Source organism: Coregonus lavaretus (genome assembly GCF_964263955.1).
Source record: "Coregonus lavaretus genome assembly, chromosome: 29".
In the NCBI taxonomy this organism is placed as follows: Eukaryota; Metazoa; Chordata; class Actinopteri; order Salmoniformes; family Salmonidae; genus Coregonus; species Coregonus lavaretus.
This window is the reverse complement of record NC_140016.1, coordinates 8,463,523-8,483,965: the sequence shown is the minus strand read 5'-3', so window position 1 is coordinate 8,483,965 and position 20,443 is coordinate 8,463,523. Positions and strand designations below refer to the sequence as shown.

Here is a 20,443-nt window from a genome sequence, read left to right as displayed (position 1 = left end):
ACGACCCGAAACACACAGCCAGGGCAACTAAGGAGTGGCTCCGTAAGAAGCATCTCAAGGTCCAGGAGTGGCCTAGCCAGACTCCAGACCTGAATCCAATAGAAAATATTTGGAGGGAGCTGAAAGTCCGTATTGCCCAGCGACAGCCCCGAAACCTGAAGGATCTGGAGAAGGTCTGTATGGAGGAGTGGGCCAAAATCCCTGCTGCAGTGTGTGCAAACCTGGTCAAGACCTACAGGAAACGTATGATCTCTGTAATTGCAAACAAAGGTTTCTGTACCAAATATTAAGTTCTGCTTTTCTGATGTATCAAATACTTATGTCATGCAATAAAATGCAAATTAATTACTTAAAAATCATACAATGTGATTTTCTGGATATTTGTTTTAGATTCCGTCTCTCACAGTTGAAGTGTACGTATGATAAAAATTACAGACCTCTACATGCTTTGTAAGTAGGAAAACCTGCAAAATCGGCAGTGTATCAAATACTTGTTCTCCCCACTGTAGGTGAGTGGCTGTCACGGTTTCGGCCGAGGCTGCCTCTCTTCCTTGCTCGGGCAGGCTTCGGCGTTCGTCGTCTCCGGAATACTAGCTGCCACCGTTGCATGTTTCTATGTTCGTTTGCTTTTGTCTGTTTGTTGTGACACCTGTTATCGTTTAGTGTAATTAGTGTCCTATAAGTTTCTCGTTGTGTTTGTCTAGTGTTGTGTGTGATTGCTTTATTTCTGTCGTGCGTTGCTGGTCGTGTATACTATATCGCTCGGTTGAGCTATTCTCCACTGTGTTGGAGCGTTTGACGCACCTGTGTAGTGCGCCCGTTTTGTTTTGTCGCCTACGTGCGGAGTTTCGCCTTCGGGCAAGTTTGTTCATTTTTCCCTTGTGGATTTTCACTAAAGTCTTTTGGACTGTACTTCGGTGTCCTGCGCTTGATTCCACCACTACACCCACCTACAGCATCACTGACAAAATCACACACCTTCTAGAATGGAATCAGCAGGAGCCGCAGCAGCACAGGCGACGCTGGAGGACAGGGTCCGCGAACAGAGTGACCAGATCCTGCGGATGGGGTCCGCACTGCAGGAGGTGATCACCACCATCCGAGGCTGGGAGACCCGAGGGACTTCTCCACCGCCATCCTCCCTGCCAGCACCATCGGCAAGTCAGCCCATTCCCGCTCCGGAACCCAGAGGAGTTCGACTCTCGCTCCCGAGGGCCTACGATGGGACCGCAGCCGGGTGTCAGGGATTCCTTCTCCAGGTGGAGCTTTACCTGGCCACCGTGCACCCGGCGCCCTCGGGACACGAGAGCGTGTCCGCCCTGATCTCCTGCCTTTCCGGGAAGGCGTTGGAATGGGCCAACGCAGAGTGGAGGAGGATCGACGCGAACACCATCACCTACGACGAGTTCTCCCTCCGCTTCAGGGCGGTGTTTGACCATCCCCCGGAGGGGAAAGCGGCGGGGGAGCGTCTGGTCTGCCTCCGGCAGGGGAAGAGGAGTGCCCAGGAGTTCGCCTTGGAATTCCGTACTCTAGCGGCGGATGCAGGGTGGAATGACTGGGCTCTCATCGATCACTACCGATGTAGTCTACGCGAGGACGTCCGTAGGGAGCTGGCCTGTAGGGACACCAGCCTCTCGTTCGACCAGTTGGTCGACATGTCCATCAGGCTGGATAACCTGCTAGCTACCCGCGGACGTCCCGAGGGGGGTCCGTCCATTTCACCCTCCAGCGCCTCCGAGCCGTGCCCCATGGAGCTCGGGGGCGCTGGCGCTAGAGAGAGGAGGGGTCGGCTTACGAGGGGGTCCATCTCCTGCACCAACTGTGGTCGGGGAGGACACACCGCAGCTAGGTGCTGGGGATGGCCTCCTAGGGGAGAGGACGACAGGTCCCGCACTGGGGAGTCCTTCCAGGTGAGTAGGCGCCTCACTCACCCAGAGCTCTCTGTTGCACATTTCTGTATACCTGTGCGTTTTCCACAGGTAGCACCTCATTCCCAGCATAAGGCGCTGGTAGATTCAGGCGCGGCTGGGAATTTTGTTGATAAGAAGTTTTGTTTAGCCTTAGGGATTCCCCTTCTTCCTGTTGACGTCCCCTTCCCCGTTCATGCCCTAGATAGCCGTCCGTTGGGTGCGGGCTTGATCAGGGAGGTCACTGCGCCACTTAGGATGTGTGCGCAGGGGGGTCATCAGGAGATGATCCAGCTATTTCTGATCGACTCGCCTGCGTATCCGGTGGTGCTGGGCATGCCCTGGTTGAGTACCCATAACCCATCTATTTCGTGGCAGGAGAGGGCTCTGATGGAGTGGTCTGCCCAGTGTGTGGGTCGATGTTTAGGCGTTTCCGTAGGGGCTACCTCGGTGGAGAGTCCAAACCAGGTGCCCGCATTGCACGTTCCCCCTGAGTATGGGGATTTGGCTATTGTGTTCAGTAAGTCGAGGGCGACGCAGTTGCCTCCCCATAGGCAGGGAGATTGTGCGATAGACCTCCAGGCAGGAGCTGCGCTCCCACGGAGCCATGTGTATCCTCTGTCTCAGGAGGAGAAGAGAGCTATGGAGACGTACATAGACGAATCTCTGAGACAAGGATACATACGGCCCTCCACTTCCCCTGCGTCCTCGAGTTTCTTTTTTGTGAAGAAAAAGGATGGAGGATTACGCCCGTGCATTGATTACCGTGGTCTCAATCAGATCACGGTGAAGTACAGTTATCCACTCCCGCTGATTGCGACCATGACGGAGTCATTGCACGGGGCGCGTTTCTTCACTAAATTAGATCTCAGGAGCACGTACAACTTGGTGCGCATTAGGGAGGGCGATGAATGGAAGACAGCCTTTAGTACCACCTCGGGCCATTACGAGTATCTCGTCATGCCATACGGGTTGATGAACGCTCCTTCAGTTTTCCAATCGTTCGTGGATGAGATCTTCAGGGACATGCAGGGGCAGGGGGTGGTCGTGTACATCGATGACATTCTCGTGTACTCGCCTACCCGAGTCGAGCATGTGGCCCTGGTGCGCCAAGTGTTGCGGAGGCTGTTGGAGCACGACCTGTATGTCAAGGCAGAGAAGTGTCTGTTCTTCCAGGAGTCGGTCTCCTTTTTGGGTTATCAGTTGTCTGCGTCAGGGGTGAAGATGGAGGTAGACCGGGTGTCGGCCGTGCGTAATTGGCAAACGCCAACCACTGTGAAGGAGGTGCAGCAGTTTTTGGGGTTTGCGAATTATTACCGGAGGTTTATCCGGGGTTTTGGACAGGTGGCAGCTCCCATAATGTCTCTTTTGAAGGGGGGTCCGGTGCGTCTGCAGTGGTCAGCCGAGGCGGACAGGGCGTTTGGGAGGCTGAAGGACCTGTTTACCTCGGCTCCGGTGCTGGCGCATCCGGATCCCTCTTTGCCATTTCAGGTAGAGGTGGACGCGTCAGAGGCCGGTATAGGAGCCGTGCTGTCGCAACGGTCCGGCGCGCCACCTAAACTCCGCCCCTGTGCCTTCTATTCCAAGAAGCTCAGTCCGGCGGAGCGAAACTATGACGTGGGGGACAGGGAGCTGTTAGCCGTAGTACAGGCCCTAAAGGTGTGGAGGCACTGGCTTGAGGGGGCTCAACACCCTTTCCTCATTTTGACGGACCACCGTAACCTGGAGTACATCCGGGCAGCGAGGAGGCTGAACCCTCGCCAGGCGAGGTGGAATATGTTTTTGACCCGGTTCACATTTAAGATCACGTACATCCCTGGGTCACAGAACGGTAAGGCAGACGCACTGTCTCGGCGGTATGACACGGAGGAGAGGTCCGTGGAGCCCACTCCCATACTGCCGGAGTCGTGTCTGGTGGCACCGGTAGTGTGGGAGGTCGATGCTGAACTCGAGCGGGCGTTACGCACCGACCCTAGTCCACCGCAATGCCCGGAGGGTCGGAAGTACGTTCCGCTCGAGGTTCGGGATCGATTGATCAATTGGGCTCACACGTCACCCTCCTCTGGACACCCTGGTATCGGCCGGACAGTGCACTCTCTTAGTGCCAAGTACTGGTGGCCCACGTTGGCGAGGGATGTGAGGGTTTATGTTTCCTCCTGCTCGGTGTGCGCCCAGTGTAAGGCGCCTAGACATCTGCCTAGGGGTAAGTTACTACCCCTGCCCGTTCCACAACGACCATGGTCTCACCTCTCGTGGATTTCCTCACTGACCTTCCTCCTTCACAGGGGAATACCACTATACTGGTCGTTGTGGACCGGTTTTCTAAGGCCTGTCGTTTGCTCCCTATGCCGGGCCTTCCTACTGCCCTGCAAACCGCCGAAGCACTATTCACCCATGTGTTCCGGCACTACGGGGTACCCGAGGATATTGTGTCTGATCGAGGTCCCCAATTTACCTCCAGAGTCTGGAGAGCTTTTATGGAGCGGTTGGGGGTCTCGGTGAGCCTCACCTCGGGTTACCACCCGGAGAGTAATGGGCAGGTGGAACGCGTGAACCAGGATGTGGGGAGGTTTCTTAGAACATACTGCCAGGATCGGCCGGAGGAGTGGGCAAGGTACGTTCCCTGGGCCGAAATGGCCCAGAATTCCCTACGCCATTCCTCCACTAACCTAACCCCTTTTCAATGTGTGTTAGGTTACCAGCCGGTTCTGGCACCTTGGCAGCAGAGCCAGATCGAGGCTCCTGCGGTGGATGAGTGGGCGCGGCGCTCGGAGGAGACATGGAACGCTGCACACGTCCACCTGCAGCGGGCCCTCCGTCGTCATAAGGCGAGCGCCGATCTCCACCGCAGTGAGGGACCGGTGTACGCACCTGGTGATCGAGTCTGGCTCTCTACCAGAAACCTGCCCCTCCGCCTGCCCTGTCGGAAACTGGGTCGGCGGTTTGTAGGTCCATTTAAAGTCCTGAGAAGGTTGAACGAGGTGTGTTACAAATTACAACTACCTGTTGAATATAAAAGTATTAACCCCTCGTTCCATGTGTCTCTTCTCAGGCCGGTGGTAGCTGGCCCACTCCAAGAAAGTGAGATCAGGGAGACTCCTCCGCCCCCATTGGACATCGAGGGGGCACCGGCGTACTCCGTGCGGTCCATCTTGGATTCGAGACGTCGGATGGGGGGTCTCCAATATCTAGTGGAGTGGGAGGGGTACGGTCCGGAGGAACGGTGCTGGGTGCCGAGGAGAGACATTTTGGACCCGTCTCTCCTGACGGAATTCCATCGTGGGCACCCGACGCACCCTGCTCCGCGTCCTCCTGGTCGTCCCCGAGGCCGGAGTCGGCGCACGTCTGGAGCCGCGCGTCAAGGGGGGGGTACTGTCACGGTTTCGGCCGAGGCTGCCTCTCTTCCTTGCTCGGGCAGGCTTCGGCGTTCGTCGTCTCCGGAATACTAGCTGCCACCGTTGCATGTTTCTATGTTCGTTTGCTTTTGTCTGTTTGTTGTGACACCTGTTATCGTTTAGTGTAATTAGTGTCCTATAAGTTTCTCGTTGTGTTTGTCTAGTGTTGTGTGTGATTGCTTTATTTCTGTCGTGCGTTGCTGGTCGTGTATACTATATCGCTCGGTTGAGCTATTCTCCACTGTGTTGGAGCGTTTGACGCACCTGTGTAGTGCGCCCGTTTTGTTTTGTCGCCTACGTGCGGAGTTTCGCCTTCGGGCAAGTTTGTTCATTTTTCCCTTGTGGATTTTCACTAAAGTCTTTTGGACTGTACTTCGGTGTCCTGCGCTTGATTCCACCACTACACCCACCTACAGCATCACTGACAGTGGCAGTATGCTTCTGTTCATAGAATACTAACTACTTCAGTGGTAAAATAAATTACCTTGGGTGTAACGCTAATACTGCAGGGAGTGGAAATCTGAAATAACTAAAATATGAAATGTGAGAGATCAATATTCAGAGATAAAATCATAATCAGATCTGAGGTGCATAAGTTATTTGCTACATCGAGAATGTGAGAAGGAGAGAGAGGAGAGAGAGAGAGCGAGAGAGAAGTAGAGAGAGAGGAGAGAGAGAAAGAGAGAGAGAGAGAGAGAGAGAGAGAGAGAGAGAGAGAGAGAGAGAGAGAGAGAGAGAAGAGAGAGAGAGAGAGAGAGAGAGAGAGAGAGAGAGAGAGAGAGAGAGAGAGAGAGAGATGTGAGAGATCAATATTCAGAGATAAAATCATAATCAGATCTGAGGTGCATAAGTTATTTGCTACATCGAGAATGTGAGAAGGAGAGAGAGGAGAGAGAGAGAGCGAGAGAGAAGTAGAGAGAGAGGAGAGAGAGAAAGAGAGAGAGAGAGAGAGAGAGAGAGAGAGAGAGAGAGAGAGAGAGAGAGAGAAAGAGAGAGAGAGAGAGAGAGAGAGAGAGAGAGAGAGAGAGAGAGAAAAAAAAACTGCACAAGAGAAATGAGGGAGAATTGTTAAGTGTATAATGAGAGAGTGTTCTGTATAAAGGCCAAAGCAGTACATTGTAATTCCTGGTTTAAACTAAAGCAGGGAGAGAATGAGAGAATGCCAGGGTCAATCTCTTAATGAAAAGGGTAAATCCCTCAGAGCAGGCTCTTATCCCAGCCCCAGCCTGAAAAGAAATAAGTAACGAGGGAGAAGGAAGAAGGTGAGAATGAAACAGACAAGATCAGTTGAGGGAGAGGTCTAGGTTTAATCCCTGATAGAGTTGTGTTAATCCTGGACCTCCGTGCTGTGAAGTAGAATAGAACCACTTCCCTGGAACCCTTCAACACTGTGGAACACAATGGAAGCACACCTCTGGAACTGCTGCTAGGCTCTGTGGCAGTGTTGTGTTCGAGACCACCTAAAGCGAGACCGATTCAAGACCATGCCCGGAGCAAATTGAGTCAGAGTCAAGACCACCATAATAAGAGTTCAAAATGTCCTGTGTTCATATTTCAGAACAATTTAAGGATTCTTTAGACATTCAGAATAGTGAAAAAAAATGCATGCTGAGCGAAAATAGAGCCACTCAACAAATTATTACTAACCCAAACACAGTGGGGAACAATGGGCCTTCTACGCCTTCAGAGAAGGGCTAAGGATTTATACAATAATGATTATAATAATATAATAATAATTATATTATTATTTTAAATGATGTTCTAATTTAATCTCTTCAGTTTTTGTTGGAAAGTAAAGGGTTAACACTGAAGAGAAAAAAAATTCCAATCAGGATTTTTCTTTGCTGGTCACTGGGGAGATAAATCTAGCTAGCAAAGTTAGCCATTGGCTAGGCCATCAGAAGCTAGACAAAGCCATCTGCCATTCAACTGTATTAGGGCAAAATTTTGGAGTGACAGTGGAATCAACCAATCACATTTTGACTTAATGAGTGGAACCATTTTTACTAAAATTTATGGAAAATTGAAGGCCAACAGGTCACTGCGCAATAGCGAGCAGTAGTTTTCCCACGGTCTAGCTAGCTAGCTTTTGTTGTCGGCTAGTTTGCAGCGGCTGCAGCAGGTGTTATTAAAAATGATGTTGTTGCTAATTTGTTATCTTCTCTCTTTTCAAGAGTAACTTTCAACAAGAAGTAAAGTTTCAAATGATCATCATCTGGTGAGTGGAACTGTGTTTTTTATTGCAGCAAGCTTACTGTTGTTAGCCATCTCTTTGAAAATAACTTATGTGTGTGTGAAACATTGTTGCATTTAAAGTGGAACTGACAGTATTTTAGCAACATGAAATCTTATTAAAATCTGTTCATATACAGCCCCAGGAAGAACATGACATTTAAAAAAAGATGTATACAAACAAGCCATTTGCCACACGGGCCTGCCATCATTCACTTTGAACTGGACTGTGTGTTTACAGGTAGTTGCCTCCTCGTCCTTCTGCAGCTTGCCAGCCAATGCATGCTTGTCCAAACCAAGCACCCAAGCTAACTGGCTAAAGTTGGCTAGCTTGTTAGCTAGGTACTTCCAGAGACAAATGAGATAACACCTCACTCTGACACCGATCATATTCAGCAAGTGTTGCGCGTTCGTAAATGTGTCAGTTGTTCTGCGCTCTGGCACACTCAGATGAGAGTGCTCTGAAATCGGAGTAGATAGCCAGAGTGAATTTGCGAACGCAAGAGATATGCTAACTGTATAGCAGTCGTTCAAGTTCTTGCTAGCTAACCAAATGACACCTGCATCTCTAGCTGTGTATAGCCACCGAAAAACGATTTGAGGGGAAAAAGTCAGTCACGCACTCACTCCTCCATTGGCATGACATGACATACTCCTAGCAGCTAGCTAGCTAGCTAGCTATCTAGCTAAAGTTAGCCTCTGTGTTTTTAGCTTACTACATAAATAGATACGCTAGCCTATTAGCCATGTTATGAATGACTTGTGATCATTGCCCTTGCTAGTTTGATTGTGTTGACATTCCCAGCCTTAGTTACATTCGTCCATTTTTGTCCAGAAAATTGAGTCATTGAAACTGAAACAGTGCATCCCGAATGGAGATAGCAAACAATGTACCGGACCATCTGATTTACAACCTGATAGCAATATTGATTGTCTGTTTGTTTCATATCTGCAAAGTAGTTAAAACGCTGTCAGTTAGACTATAAACTTTAGGTCACCGGTTACTTTGTGTGCTAAACGTGAAATGTTTTTTGCAATGGGAAGTAATAGTTGTACATTTCCATTGGGAAATGCTTAATGGTTGTGTTTTTGTATTCTTATGATTGGGACCTACTGGCTTATTATGTCTGAGTTTATGGACTGCTTATCCTTGAACATCATGCTGTGTGTGACCTCTGTCTTTCCATTGGCCCTATGCAGTGGTGTAGTGGTGCCTGGAGAAGTGGATATACTATAACTTTGCCAAAAAGTTCCCAAACAGCTTGCCCAGCGAAGGAAAGGCACCATGTGTGAAAAATGTTTCCTATGTTTTTTTATGAGTTTTCCTATAGATTTTTTTTCAGATTTTCACTCTCAAAATCCCACCTTTTTTTATAGAATAAAATAAATAAATGATGGACTAAATCCACAACAATGCTTAAACCACATCTATCTGATTGAGTTGGCCTGTCAGGGTCTGGCTCCCCAGTGGGTTGGCCTCTGTCCACCCAGGCCCATCCATGTCCACCCAGGCCCATCCATATTCACATGCATGCCGGCTACCGATGTCATTCGTCTGTGAGCTGCTCCATGCCAAAACCAGATGAGAGCTGCACACTATTGCTGCCTGCAGATTATATTCCGCTGAAACTAGGCTGTGCGCGGCGTGCATGTGAATATATTTCACGTGCTTTGCGATTGTGTAGGCTACTTTGTGCATGATTTCTCTATTGTACTACGTCATTGATAAGTCATATACCTCCACTACACTACTATATACGCATCAGTTGGGATTAAGAAGTGAGTATAAGCATGCCCACTGAACAAAAAGTGGGTATACGGCTTATACCTGCGTATACCCTCCACTACAGCACTGGCCCTTTTTGTTTGACAAAAAGTGCACTCCTACATGAGTGCGCTGGTATCACGGTTGCTGTCCTTTCAGAATCACGAACCTGTCACACACTGAAGGCCTATAGGTTCACCACTGCGCAAACATGTCTATAATAGATATAAAGGCTGTTAAGATATGTTTCAAGAAAGGAGTGCATATATTTGGCCTGGCGAAGCGGATTTATGCGCTGACTGAATGGAAGCTGATAATTATGAGTTTTTTACTCTGCAAGTCCTCAATGTCTGAGACCGAGTCAAGACCGAGTACAAATGTATCCGACACTGAGACAAGACCGAGACACTCAATATGTGGTCTGGAGTACTACAACACTGCTCTGTGGTCTGGAGTACTACAACACTGCTCTGTGGTCTGGAGTACTACAACACTGCTCTGTGGTCTGGAGTACTACAACACTGCTCTGTGGTCTGGAGTACTACAACACTGCTCTGTGGTCTGGAGTACTACAACACTGCTCTGTGGTCTGGAGTACTACAACACTGCTCTGTGGTCTGGAGTACTACAACACTGCTCTGTGGTCTGGAGTACTACAACACTGCTCTGTGGTCTGGAGTACTACAACACTGCTCTGTGGTCTGGAGTACTACAACACTGCTCTGTGGTCTGGAGTACTACAACACTGCTCTGTGGTCTGGAGTACTACAACACTGCTCTGTGGTCTGGAGTACTACAACACTGCTCTGTGGTCTGGAGTACTACAACACTGCTCTGTGGTCTGGAGTACTACAACACTGCTCTGTGGTCTGGAGTACTACAACACTGCTCTGTGGTACATAATTACTCTGATTCTCCTTTGAGGGGTGTGTTTCTAGAACACTATTGAACTCAGTGTTCTATTTTAGAATCCATGGTTCCTTCTATTAAGGCAAGTCATCCAGGTCCTGAGGCAGCAAAGCATCCTCAAACCATCACCATGCTTGACCATTGGTATGTTCTTACTGTGGAATGCAGTGTTTGGTTTTCGCCAGATATAATGGGACCCATCTCGTCCAAGAGTGGGCCAAAATTACTCCACAGCGACGTGAGAGACTGATCAACAACTACGAGAAGCGGTTGGTTGTAGTCATTGCAGCTAAAGGTGGCACAACCAGTTATTGAGTGTAAGGGGGCAATTACTTTTTCACACAGGGGCATTGGATGTTCCATAACTTTGTTTATGAAATAAGTATGTAATTGTTGTGTTATTTGTTCACTCAGGTTCCATGTATTTAATATTAGGATTAGGGTGAAGATCTGATAACATTCAGTATCAAAAATATGCAAAAGTAGAGAAATTTAGAAATGGGGCAATTATTTTTTTAACATCACTGTACACTGTACTCATATAAAACAGTATGTCCTGCTTTGACCCATTGGGATAAACACATTGGAGAGAGAGACGGAGAGAGAGAGAGCGACAGAGAGAGCGCGAGAGAGAGATGCCCAGGCCGTGAGCAGAGCAACAGGCCCAACCCCCACTATTACACCCGGCCAAGCACCATCCTGCAACCTAAGAGGTATGTATCAGACGCTCAACATGCTCTGATCACACCTACTGTAATGGTCCGGGCATAAACCACACAAAAATACACTATGGAACACAAAGCTTTTACTATCTCATCCTGGAATATACAAGGCCTGAGGTCATCTGCCTTTGGCCTAAAGAGCAGGAAGCCAGACTTCACCAAATAAATCAGAAATACAGACATTGTCTTCCTACAAGAAACATGGTATAGAGGAGATGGACCCACTGGTTGCCCTCGAGGTTACAGAGAGCTGGTAGTCCCATCCACAAAACGACCAGGTGTGAAACAGGGAAGGGACTCAGGGGGTAAGCTAATTTAGTTTGGAGCAGACCTAACCCACTCTTTTAAATGAGTCAAAACAGGAACATTTTACATCTGGCTAGAAATTAATAAGGAAATGATCTCAACAGAGAAAAATGTCCTCATGTGTGCTACCTATATCCCCCCCAATAGAATATACATACTTTAATGAAGACAGCTTCTCCATCCTAGAGGGGGAGATCAACCACTTCCAGACCCAGGGACATGTACTAGTCTGTGGCGACCTAAATGCCAGAACTGGACAAGAACCTGACACCCTCAGCACACAGGGGGACAGACACTTACCTGGAGGTGACAGCATTCCCTCCCCCAATGCCCCCGTAGACACAGCTACGACAACATAACCTACAAAAACGGATCACAACTCCTGCAGCTCTGTCGGACGCTGGGTATGTACATAGTCAATGGTAGGCTTCGAGGGGACTCCTACGGTAGGAACACATATAGCTCATGTCTTGGCAGTAGTACTGTAGACTACTTTATCACTGACCTCAACCCAGAGTCTCTTAGAGTGTTCACAGTCAGTCCACTGACACCCCTATCAGATCACAGCAAAATCACACTCTACTTGAACAGAGCTATGCTCAATCATGAGGCACACACATTTCTTTCCACAGGGCCGAGGGGTGAGACAGGGCTGCAGCTTAAGCCCCACCCTCTTCAACATGTATATCAACGAATTGGCGAGGACACTAGAACAGTCTGCAGCACCCGGCCTCACCTTACTAGAATCTGAAGTCAAATGTCTACTGTTTGCTGATGATCTGGTGCTTCTGTCCCCAACCACGGAGGGCCTACAGTAGCACAAATTCTGTCAGACCTGGGCCCTGACAGTAAATCTCAGTAAGACTAAAATAATGGTGCTCCAAAAAAGGTCCAGTTGCCAGGACCACGAATACAAATTCCATCTAGACACTGTTGTCCTAGAGCACACAAAAAAACGATACATACCTCGGCCTAAACATCAGCGCCACAGGTAACTTCCTCAAAGCTGTGAAAAATCTGAGAGACAAGGCAAGAAGGGCCTTCTACGCCATCAAAAGGAACATAAAATTCGACATACCAATTAGGATCTGACAAAAAATAATTGAATCAGTTATAGAATCCATTGCCCTTTATGGTTGTGAGGTCTGGGGTCCAACACCAAATCGAAACTCTGCATGCAGATTTCTGCAAAAATATCCTCAGTGTACAACGTAAAACACCAAGTAATGCATGCAAAGCAGAATTAGGCCGATACCCGCTAATGATCAAAATCCAGAAAAGAGACGTTAAATTCTACAACCACCTAAAAGGAAGCGATTCCCAAACCTTCCATAACAAAGCCATCACCTACAGAGAAATTAACCTGGAGAAGAGCCCTCTAAGCAAGCTGGTCCTGATGCTCTGTTCACAAACACAAACAGACCCCACAGAGCCCCAGGACAGCAACACAATTAGACCCAGCCAAATCATGAGAAAACAAAAAGATAATTACTTGACACATTGGAAAGAATTTACAAAAAAACAGAGCAAACTAGAATGCTATTTGGCCCTAAACAGAGAGTACACAGTGGCAGAAAACCTGACCAAAATTAAGGAAAGCTTTGACTATGTACAGACTCAGTGAGCATAGCCTTGCTATTGAGAAAGGTCGCCGTTGGCAGACCTGGCTCTCAAGAGAAGACAGGCTATGTGCACACTGCACACAAAATGGAGGTGGAAACTGAGCTGCACTTCCTAACCTCCTGCCAAATGTATGACCATATTAGAGACACATATTTCCCTCAGATTACACAGACCCACAAAGAATTAGAAAACAAATCCAATTTTGATCAACTCCCATATCTCTTGGGAGAAATACCACAGTGTGCAATCACAGCAGCAAGATTTGTGACCTGTTGCCACAAGAAAAGGGCAACCAGTGAAGAATAAACACCATTGTAAATACAACCCATATTTATTTATTTTCCCTTTTGTACTTTCACTAATTTGCACATCGCTACAACACTGTATATAGACATAATATGACATTTGAAATGTCTTTATTCTTTTGGAACTTCTGAGTGTAATGTTTACTGTTAATTTCTATTGTTTATTTCACTTTTTTAAAACTATCTACTTCACTTGCTTTGGCAATGTAAACATATGTTTCCCATGTTTCCCATGCCAATAAAGCCCCTTGAATTGAAATTGAGAGACAGAGAGAGAGAGAGAGAGAGAGAGAGAGAGAGAGACATAGAGACAGAGGGGGGGAGAGAGAAAAGAGAGAGGGATGGGGGAGGGAGAAAGAGAAGGCAGAGAGGGGGGAGACAGAGAGAGTAGGTAGAGAGAGACAGAACTAGAGAGAGACAGAAGGCAGATTCAGGCCCTCAGCAGAAAATCTGTCTGATGCAGACAGAAGCAGTCACACACCGAGACACAGAAAGACTGATGATGCAGACAGAAGCAGTCACACACAGAGACACAGAAAGACTGATGATGCAGACAGAAGCAGTGACACACAGAGACACAGAAAGACTGATGTACAGACAGAAGCAGTGACACAGAGACACAGAAAGACTGATGTACAGACAGAAGCAGTCACACAGAGACACAGAAAGACTGATGTACAGACAGAAGCAGTCACACAGAGACACATAAAGACTGATGTACAGACAGAAGCAGTCACGCACAGACACAGAAAGACTGATGTACAGACAGAAGCAGTCACGCACAGACACAGAAAGACTGATGTACAGACAGAAGCAGTCACACACAGACACAGAAAGACTGATGTACAGACAGAAGCAGTCACACACAGAGACACAGAAAAACTGATGTACAGACAGAAGCAGTCACACACAGACACAGAAAGACTGATGTACAGACAGAAGCAGTCACACACAGACATAGAAAGAATGATGTACAGACAGAAGTAGTCACACACAGAGACACAGAAAGACTGATGTACAGACAGAAGCAGTCACACACAGAGACACAGAAAGACTGATATACAGACAGAAGCAGTCACACACAGAGACAGAAATACTGATGTACAGCAGGAGACAGAACAAGTGAACTCTGTATCCTCAGATCTTTGTGATTGGAAGTGCTGTCAACCGCTCTGAACTTCAGCCTCCGACTGTGACTTTCTGTCTGATAGAAGGTCCATCACCACCAGCAACCCTTATTACATTGATCCCTGCCTGCCCTCTTCTTTGATGAAACTTTCTGAGGTCTGGTATTCTTAACGCCATCAATCAGAGATCTCTTGTCTTTCTCTCCTCTCCTCTCCTCTCCTCTCCTCTCCTCTCCTCTCCTCTCCTCTCCTCTCCTCTCCTCTCCTCTCCTCTCCTCTCCTCTCCTCTCCTCTCCTCTCCTCTCCTCTCCTCTCCTCTCCTCTCCTCTCCTCTCCTCTCCCCCTTCTCTCCTCCTTATGCCTAATGGGCCTGTTCCTTTCACCCCCTACTCCTCTCCCTCGCCACCCTCCTCGCACCCCCTCTCCTCTCCTCTCCCCCTTCTCTCCTCCTTATGCCTAATGGGCCTGTTCCTTTCACCCCCTACTCCTCTCCCTCTCCACCCTCCTCGCACCCCCTCCTCGCACCCCCTCTCCCTCTCATCTCCTCTCCTCTCCTCTCCCTCTCATCTCCTCCGCTGTCCTCTCTCCTCTCCTCTTTCTCCCTGAAGTACCAGCCCAACCAGGTGTGCATATGTCTCAGTTGAATGGTCAGAGGAGAGAGAGAGAAGGAGAGAGAAGATAAGAAGAGATGTATATTTATCTGCTCCATGTGTTAGCTAATGCAGTGCACTGAGCTGAGCAGATTACTATAGAAACCGCTCCTCACGGACACGGAGTGGAAACATTTGATATAGACCTCCTAGACACACACAGAAAGACTAAGAGATGGAGACACACACAGAGACATGCAAACACACTCCCCCCCCCCCCCCCCCCCCCCCAAGCAGGCACACACACACACACGTAAATAAGGTAGCTGCGCTAAGGTAGGACACAGAAAAGTAATTTTAATAGAGCCATTATGGAGATCGCAGGCAGTTTGCATTCTAGACTTTATTGCTTTCACAGCTTTATCATTTACACTTCAATCTAACAAACTGACCAGATGAGAGGGATATTGAGATAATCATAAAATCCCAGCAGTGAGCCAGCATATTAATGTTGTTATTACCATGGATGTGTCCCAAATGGCACCCTATTCCCTATATAGTCCACTACAAAGGGAAAAGTAGTGCACTATAAAGGGAATAGGGTGCCATTTGGGACACAGACCATACTTTCTGTTGATATCAATTTTCTGCTGTATTTAGTGTCTATGGTGAGGTTGTATGAGCAGTGCCCTGGGACGACCATAGCAGACAAAGACAGCTAATGCACATTACCCTGCACACATTTACTCACTGACCCTCTACTGTCTGTCTGTCTGTCTCTCAGTGGCTGGCGGCTGAGTGTATGTGTGTGTGTGTGTGTGTGCTCTGCAGCATTTCAACACAGTCAGCCAATCAAGGCAGGGGTTTGCGTTCCTCTTCTAAGGCTCTACCAGCAGCAGGTTATTAGTGGCAGTATGAATGGTCTGACTCAGTAGACTACAGAGACGTCTATACAGAGAGTGTGTAGAGGTCCTACAAAAAGAACAGTCCTAGAGTTAGTCAGTGGAACATATTTTTAAAAAATCTCTTTTTTTTTTTTCAAGACAGATCTGTTGTATCCCTTCAGAGAAACCTGAAACTGATTTGGTGCTTCTCATGCATCTTTCCAGTTAGATGTAGGGTGGCAAATCAGAAACGCATCTTTTGACCAATGGGTAAAATCATATATTAAATTGTGTAGATACTCCTCTGAGAAAACCAATGTTTCAAACCTCATGTCTCTATCATAATCTGTTCAAAAGTTATTGGAGTTTTTACCCTTGTAGGACGGCAAAGATTAGGGTCACGGTAACTAAATCAATGGAGGCCAGTGAAAAAAAAAGTGTTCAAAAAGCCAGGAAAATAGCATTGAATCAGCTAGGCTGGATGCTCTCCAGAGTTAAGGCTAACTGACAGGCTCAAAGTTGAACTCATCATCTGTCTTCTCCAATCAGGAGGACATAAAACAACATAGAGGTATGATAGATATGGATTTCGAGACATGACATGTAGTATTTTTGTATTTTAGTATACACTTTTCATATTTATGCGAAATTCCTGTTATTTTTTGAATATTTCTCATAAAAACAAGCGTATCTCTGTGAAATGTCAACGGCGTACTGAGCTTTTTATTTTCAAAGCCTTTTACATTTAATTCAGCTCGTGTCATGCTAATTTGGCTTTTTGTAAAATCCTCAAAGGTTACTGTGAGAAGTGCCACCGAACTGTCAACAGAGCTCAGTGTTTATTATCAGATGTATTAGGTTATTAAATCTTTTTGGGGGGATATAATGTTAATGATATGTTAGAGAAAGACCCCACTGAATGATTCAGAATATGAAGAATCATATTTGTCTTGGTAAAATTGATTTTATAACAAAAGGAAGTGAAATTTCATCACCAAAGCACGATTCCACCCACTTGGGGCAGAGTGGAGAGAGAGAGAGAGAGAAACTAAAACAATTAGAAAACACCTAAGACAAATGTCAAATGAAAAACATAAGCAGCAAAACAACCCAGATCTACGCTATGACTACTTTGAAACTCTGAAACAGTATAAACATACACTAAAACGCAAGAAATTGAATTATACCAACAAGACACTTGATGAAATTGAAAGTGCAATTGACCAAAATCAGTTCTGGGACATGTAGAACAATTTAAGCAAGCCACAAGAATTAGCCATACAAGATGAAGGAATTTGGAAAACTTATTTTGATAATCTATACAAAACCATCCCACAAAAAGACTTACAACAGAACCAATTAGAAATTCAAGAAAAATTGAACATCCTTGAATCGGTCATTAAAAACAACCAAAATCCATTAGATTACCCAATAACCCAACAAGAACTAAATGAAAAGCTCAAATCTATAAAATCAAAAAAGGCTTGTGGTCTAGATAACATCAGAAATGAAATGCTGAAAAACAGCACACCTGAGTTGCAAAATGCTGTGCTTAAGTTGTTCAACATAGTTTTAACTTCTGGCTGCTTCCCTGATGTCTGGAACCAGGGGCTCATCTCCCCTATCCACAAAAGTGGAGACAAATCAGACCCTAATAATTACAGGGGAATTTGCGTAAACAGCAACTTGGGAAAGGTTTTCTGTAGCATTTTGAATTCAAGAATTCAAACCTTTCTTCAAGAGAAAAATGTAATAAGTAAATGTCAAATTGGCTTTCTCCCTAACCATCGCACTACTGACCATATATACACCTTACACACACTAATTAATAAACACGTCCACCAAAAAAAAGAGGGCAAGATCTTTGCTTGCTTTATTGACTTTAAAAAAGCATTTGATTCTATTTGGCATGAAGGGCTATTCTACAAAATTCTCCAAAGTGGACTTGGTGGTAAGGTGTATGACTTAATAAAATGTATGTACACAGAAAACAAGTGTGCAATAAAAATCAAAAACCAAAGAACATAATTATTTTCACAACGTCGAGGTGTGAGACGAGGCTGCAGTTTGAGTCCAAATCTTTTCAACATTTATATCAATGAATTAGCAGACATGTTGGACCATTCTCCAGCCCCAGGACTCACACTATTTGACACAGAGGTAAAATACCTGCTATATGCTGATGACTTGGTACTTCTATCACCAACCAAAGAAGGTCTTCAACAGAACCTTAACATTCTAGAGCAATATTGCCATAATTGGGCCCTGGCAGAAATCATGATTTTCCCAAAAAAATGTCAGGAACACAAATATAAATTCACCCTGAACAACACCATAATTGAACACACTAAAAATTACACATACCTTGGTCTGACCATATTTGCATCGGGAAACTTTAATATGGCAGTGAATGCACTCAAAGAAAAAGCCCGCAGAGCATTGTATGCAATAAAAATGAAATTATTCAAAATCAACATCCCAATTAGAATTTGGACCAAAATATTTGATAGTGTAATCCTACCAATAGCTCTTTACGGAAGTGAGGTTTGGGGGCCACTCAATAAACTGGACTTTAAAATGTGGGACAAACATCCAATTGAAGCCCTACATGCAGAATTCTGTCGGAAAATTCTACAAGTTCAGAGAAATACACCAACTCATGCATGTAGGGCAGAATTGGGCCACTTTCCAGTAGTAATGAAAATACAGAAAATATCATAAAATGTTGGCTACATCTAAATTCAAATCCAAATTCAAGTCTGCAATTTAAAGCACTTCAAACCCAAGAGCTGAGCCCAGAAAGGAGCCCTCTCAGTCAGCTGGTGTTGGACCTAACCAACCAAGCTGACACCAGCACTGCTTCAAAAGAAAGAATTCCAATGAACAAAATCATGAACCAATCAAAGGACTCATATTTACAACATTGGAAAAACGAAACAAAATCCCAAAGCCGACTAAATTGCTATCTGACCCTAAACAGAGAATATGAATTGGCTGATTATCTCTTCTCTGTCAGAGATACGAAGCAGAGACAGATCCTTACCAAGTACAGGCTGAGTGACCATCAATTGGCAATAGAAACCGGCAGACATAAAAAGACATGGCTACCCAAAGAGGAGTGTGTATGTGGTCACTGCACAACAGGGGAGGTAGAAACAGAAATGCACTTTCTCCTTTACTGTGATAAATATTCCTCACAAAGAGATTCATTATTCACAGAAATGACAACATTTATTCCAAATTTTAACTTATTAAACCCAGAGGAAAAACTAAAAATACTCATGGGCGAAGGAGCAATGGCTCCTCTTGCAGCCAAATATGTATTTGCCTGCCATAGCCTGAGGGGCACTGAATAATAACATCTGCATAGTAAATAGTAACGTACTTATTATTATTGTTATTGCTAATATTGTTATTACCATTATTATTGTTGTTTATCATTCCAAATAGTAGTGGTATGGTAATGGTAATGATGGCAGTTTAATGATGGTGGTGGTAGTAGTGGTAGTAATGATGATGGTCGTTGTAGTACTGATATAATGGTGAAGATGACCATTATTTAGTTATAAGTTAGTTATAGTTTCATTTCCCATATTTAGATTTGTATATTTATTATATTTCTACTATTGACTGTTACCATTTTATTGTTGTTATTTATTTATTATTATTTACTAACATGTTTTATTATTATTTGATATTCTTTATTATTTTATTACAATGTATAGTGTATACATTGTTGCTTTGGCAATATTGACTAATGTTTTTCATGCCAATAAAGCAGCTTGAAATTGAAAATTGAGAGAGAGAGAGAGAGAGAGAGAGAGAGAGAGAGAGAGAGAGAGAGAGAGAGAGAGAGAGAGCGAGAGAGAGAGAGAGAGAGAGAGAGAGAGATAGAGATCTTACCAGGTTGGCCAGGATGTAGTGGTAACTCTTAGCATTCTTCCCCTGTTCAACGATCTGGAACACACACACAGAGCAGAGAAAGACATGACTTTAGTGTGTTTGTGTGTGTGTGTGTGTGTTCAGTACATTGTACCCATGTAGTGACCTTGTCCAGGGCAGAAGAGACACCAACTAGGGTAAGACATTGTAACAGCAAGACTCTAAAATATGAATATTCATTAGAATCATTCCTGTAGTCTCATCCCATGAATGCATTTAAACATAACAGCTAGTTAAATTGTAGGGATTGTAAAGATTCACCGATATGCATCGATCCCCGATTCAAATATTTAAGACCCCAAACCGATCCAAATGTAGCATGCAAAATCGATTGAAACGTTACAAATCGGCAATTCCAATGTTTTGTTGTTGCTCATATTACGTTCTTTCTACCTTCCGAAAATACCTCTCATCTTTTGTGACAACTGATGCGTCCTCTCCTTCAGTGTCCAACTGCATGTAACTGTGTTGACAGTTATTGATCTACAAGGAATTTTGCATGCCGAACAACCCAGGCAATATCAGTATCCTAGTCAAACTGCGCACTGTGCCCAGCTTCGTGCACTGACCAACACGAGGTAGGAGGCCTGTTCCTGATCTTGCACATCTGCACTGCATCTTCAGCGTTCCAATGTTAAAACGGCTTGCTTTATTAATTGAGTGACCACCTATGTCATTTGCTAGGTTATTGTTATATATGCACTGTTTTACCTAAATAAAAGTAAGCTACCGGCTT

At 45.6% G+C, this 20,443-nt stretch overlaps 1 protein-coding gene across 1 annotated transcript in view; it reads right to left on the bottom strand.

Moving 5' to 3' along the window:
- LOC311104647 (glutamate receptor 1-like) overlaps positions 1–20,443 on the bottom strand; it is a gene marked incomplete at both ends in the record, with an annotated part of 152,495 nt that overhangs the window by 70,118 nt on the left and 61,934 nt on the right. The window contains one exon of the mRNA XM_084146500.1: positions 19,669–19,722. Within this exon, the coding sequence (XP_084002626.1) occupies positions 19,669–19,722 (54 nt within the window). The remainder of the gene's footprint in view (positions 1–19,668; positions 19,723–20,443) is intronic.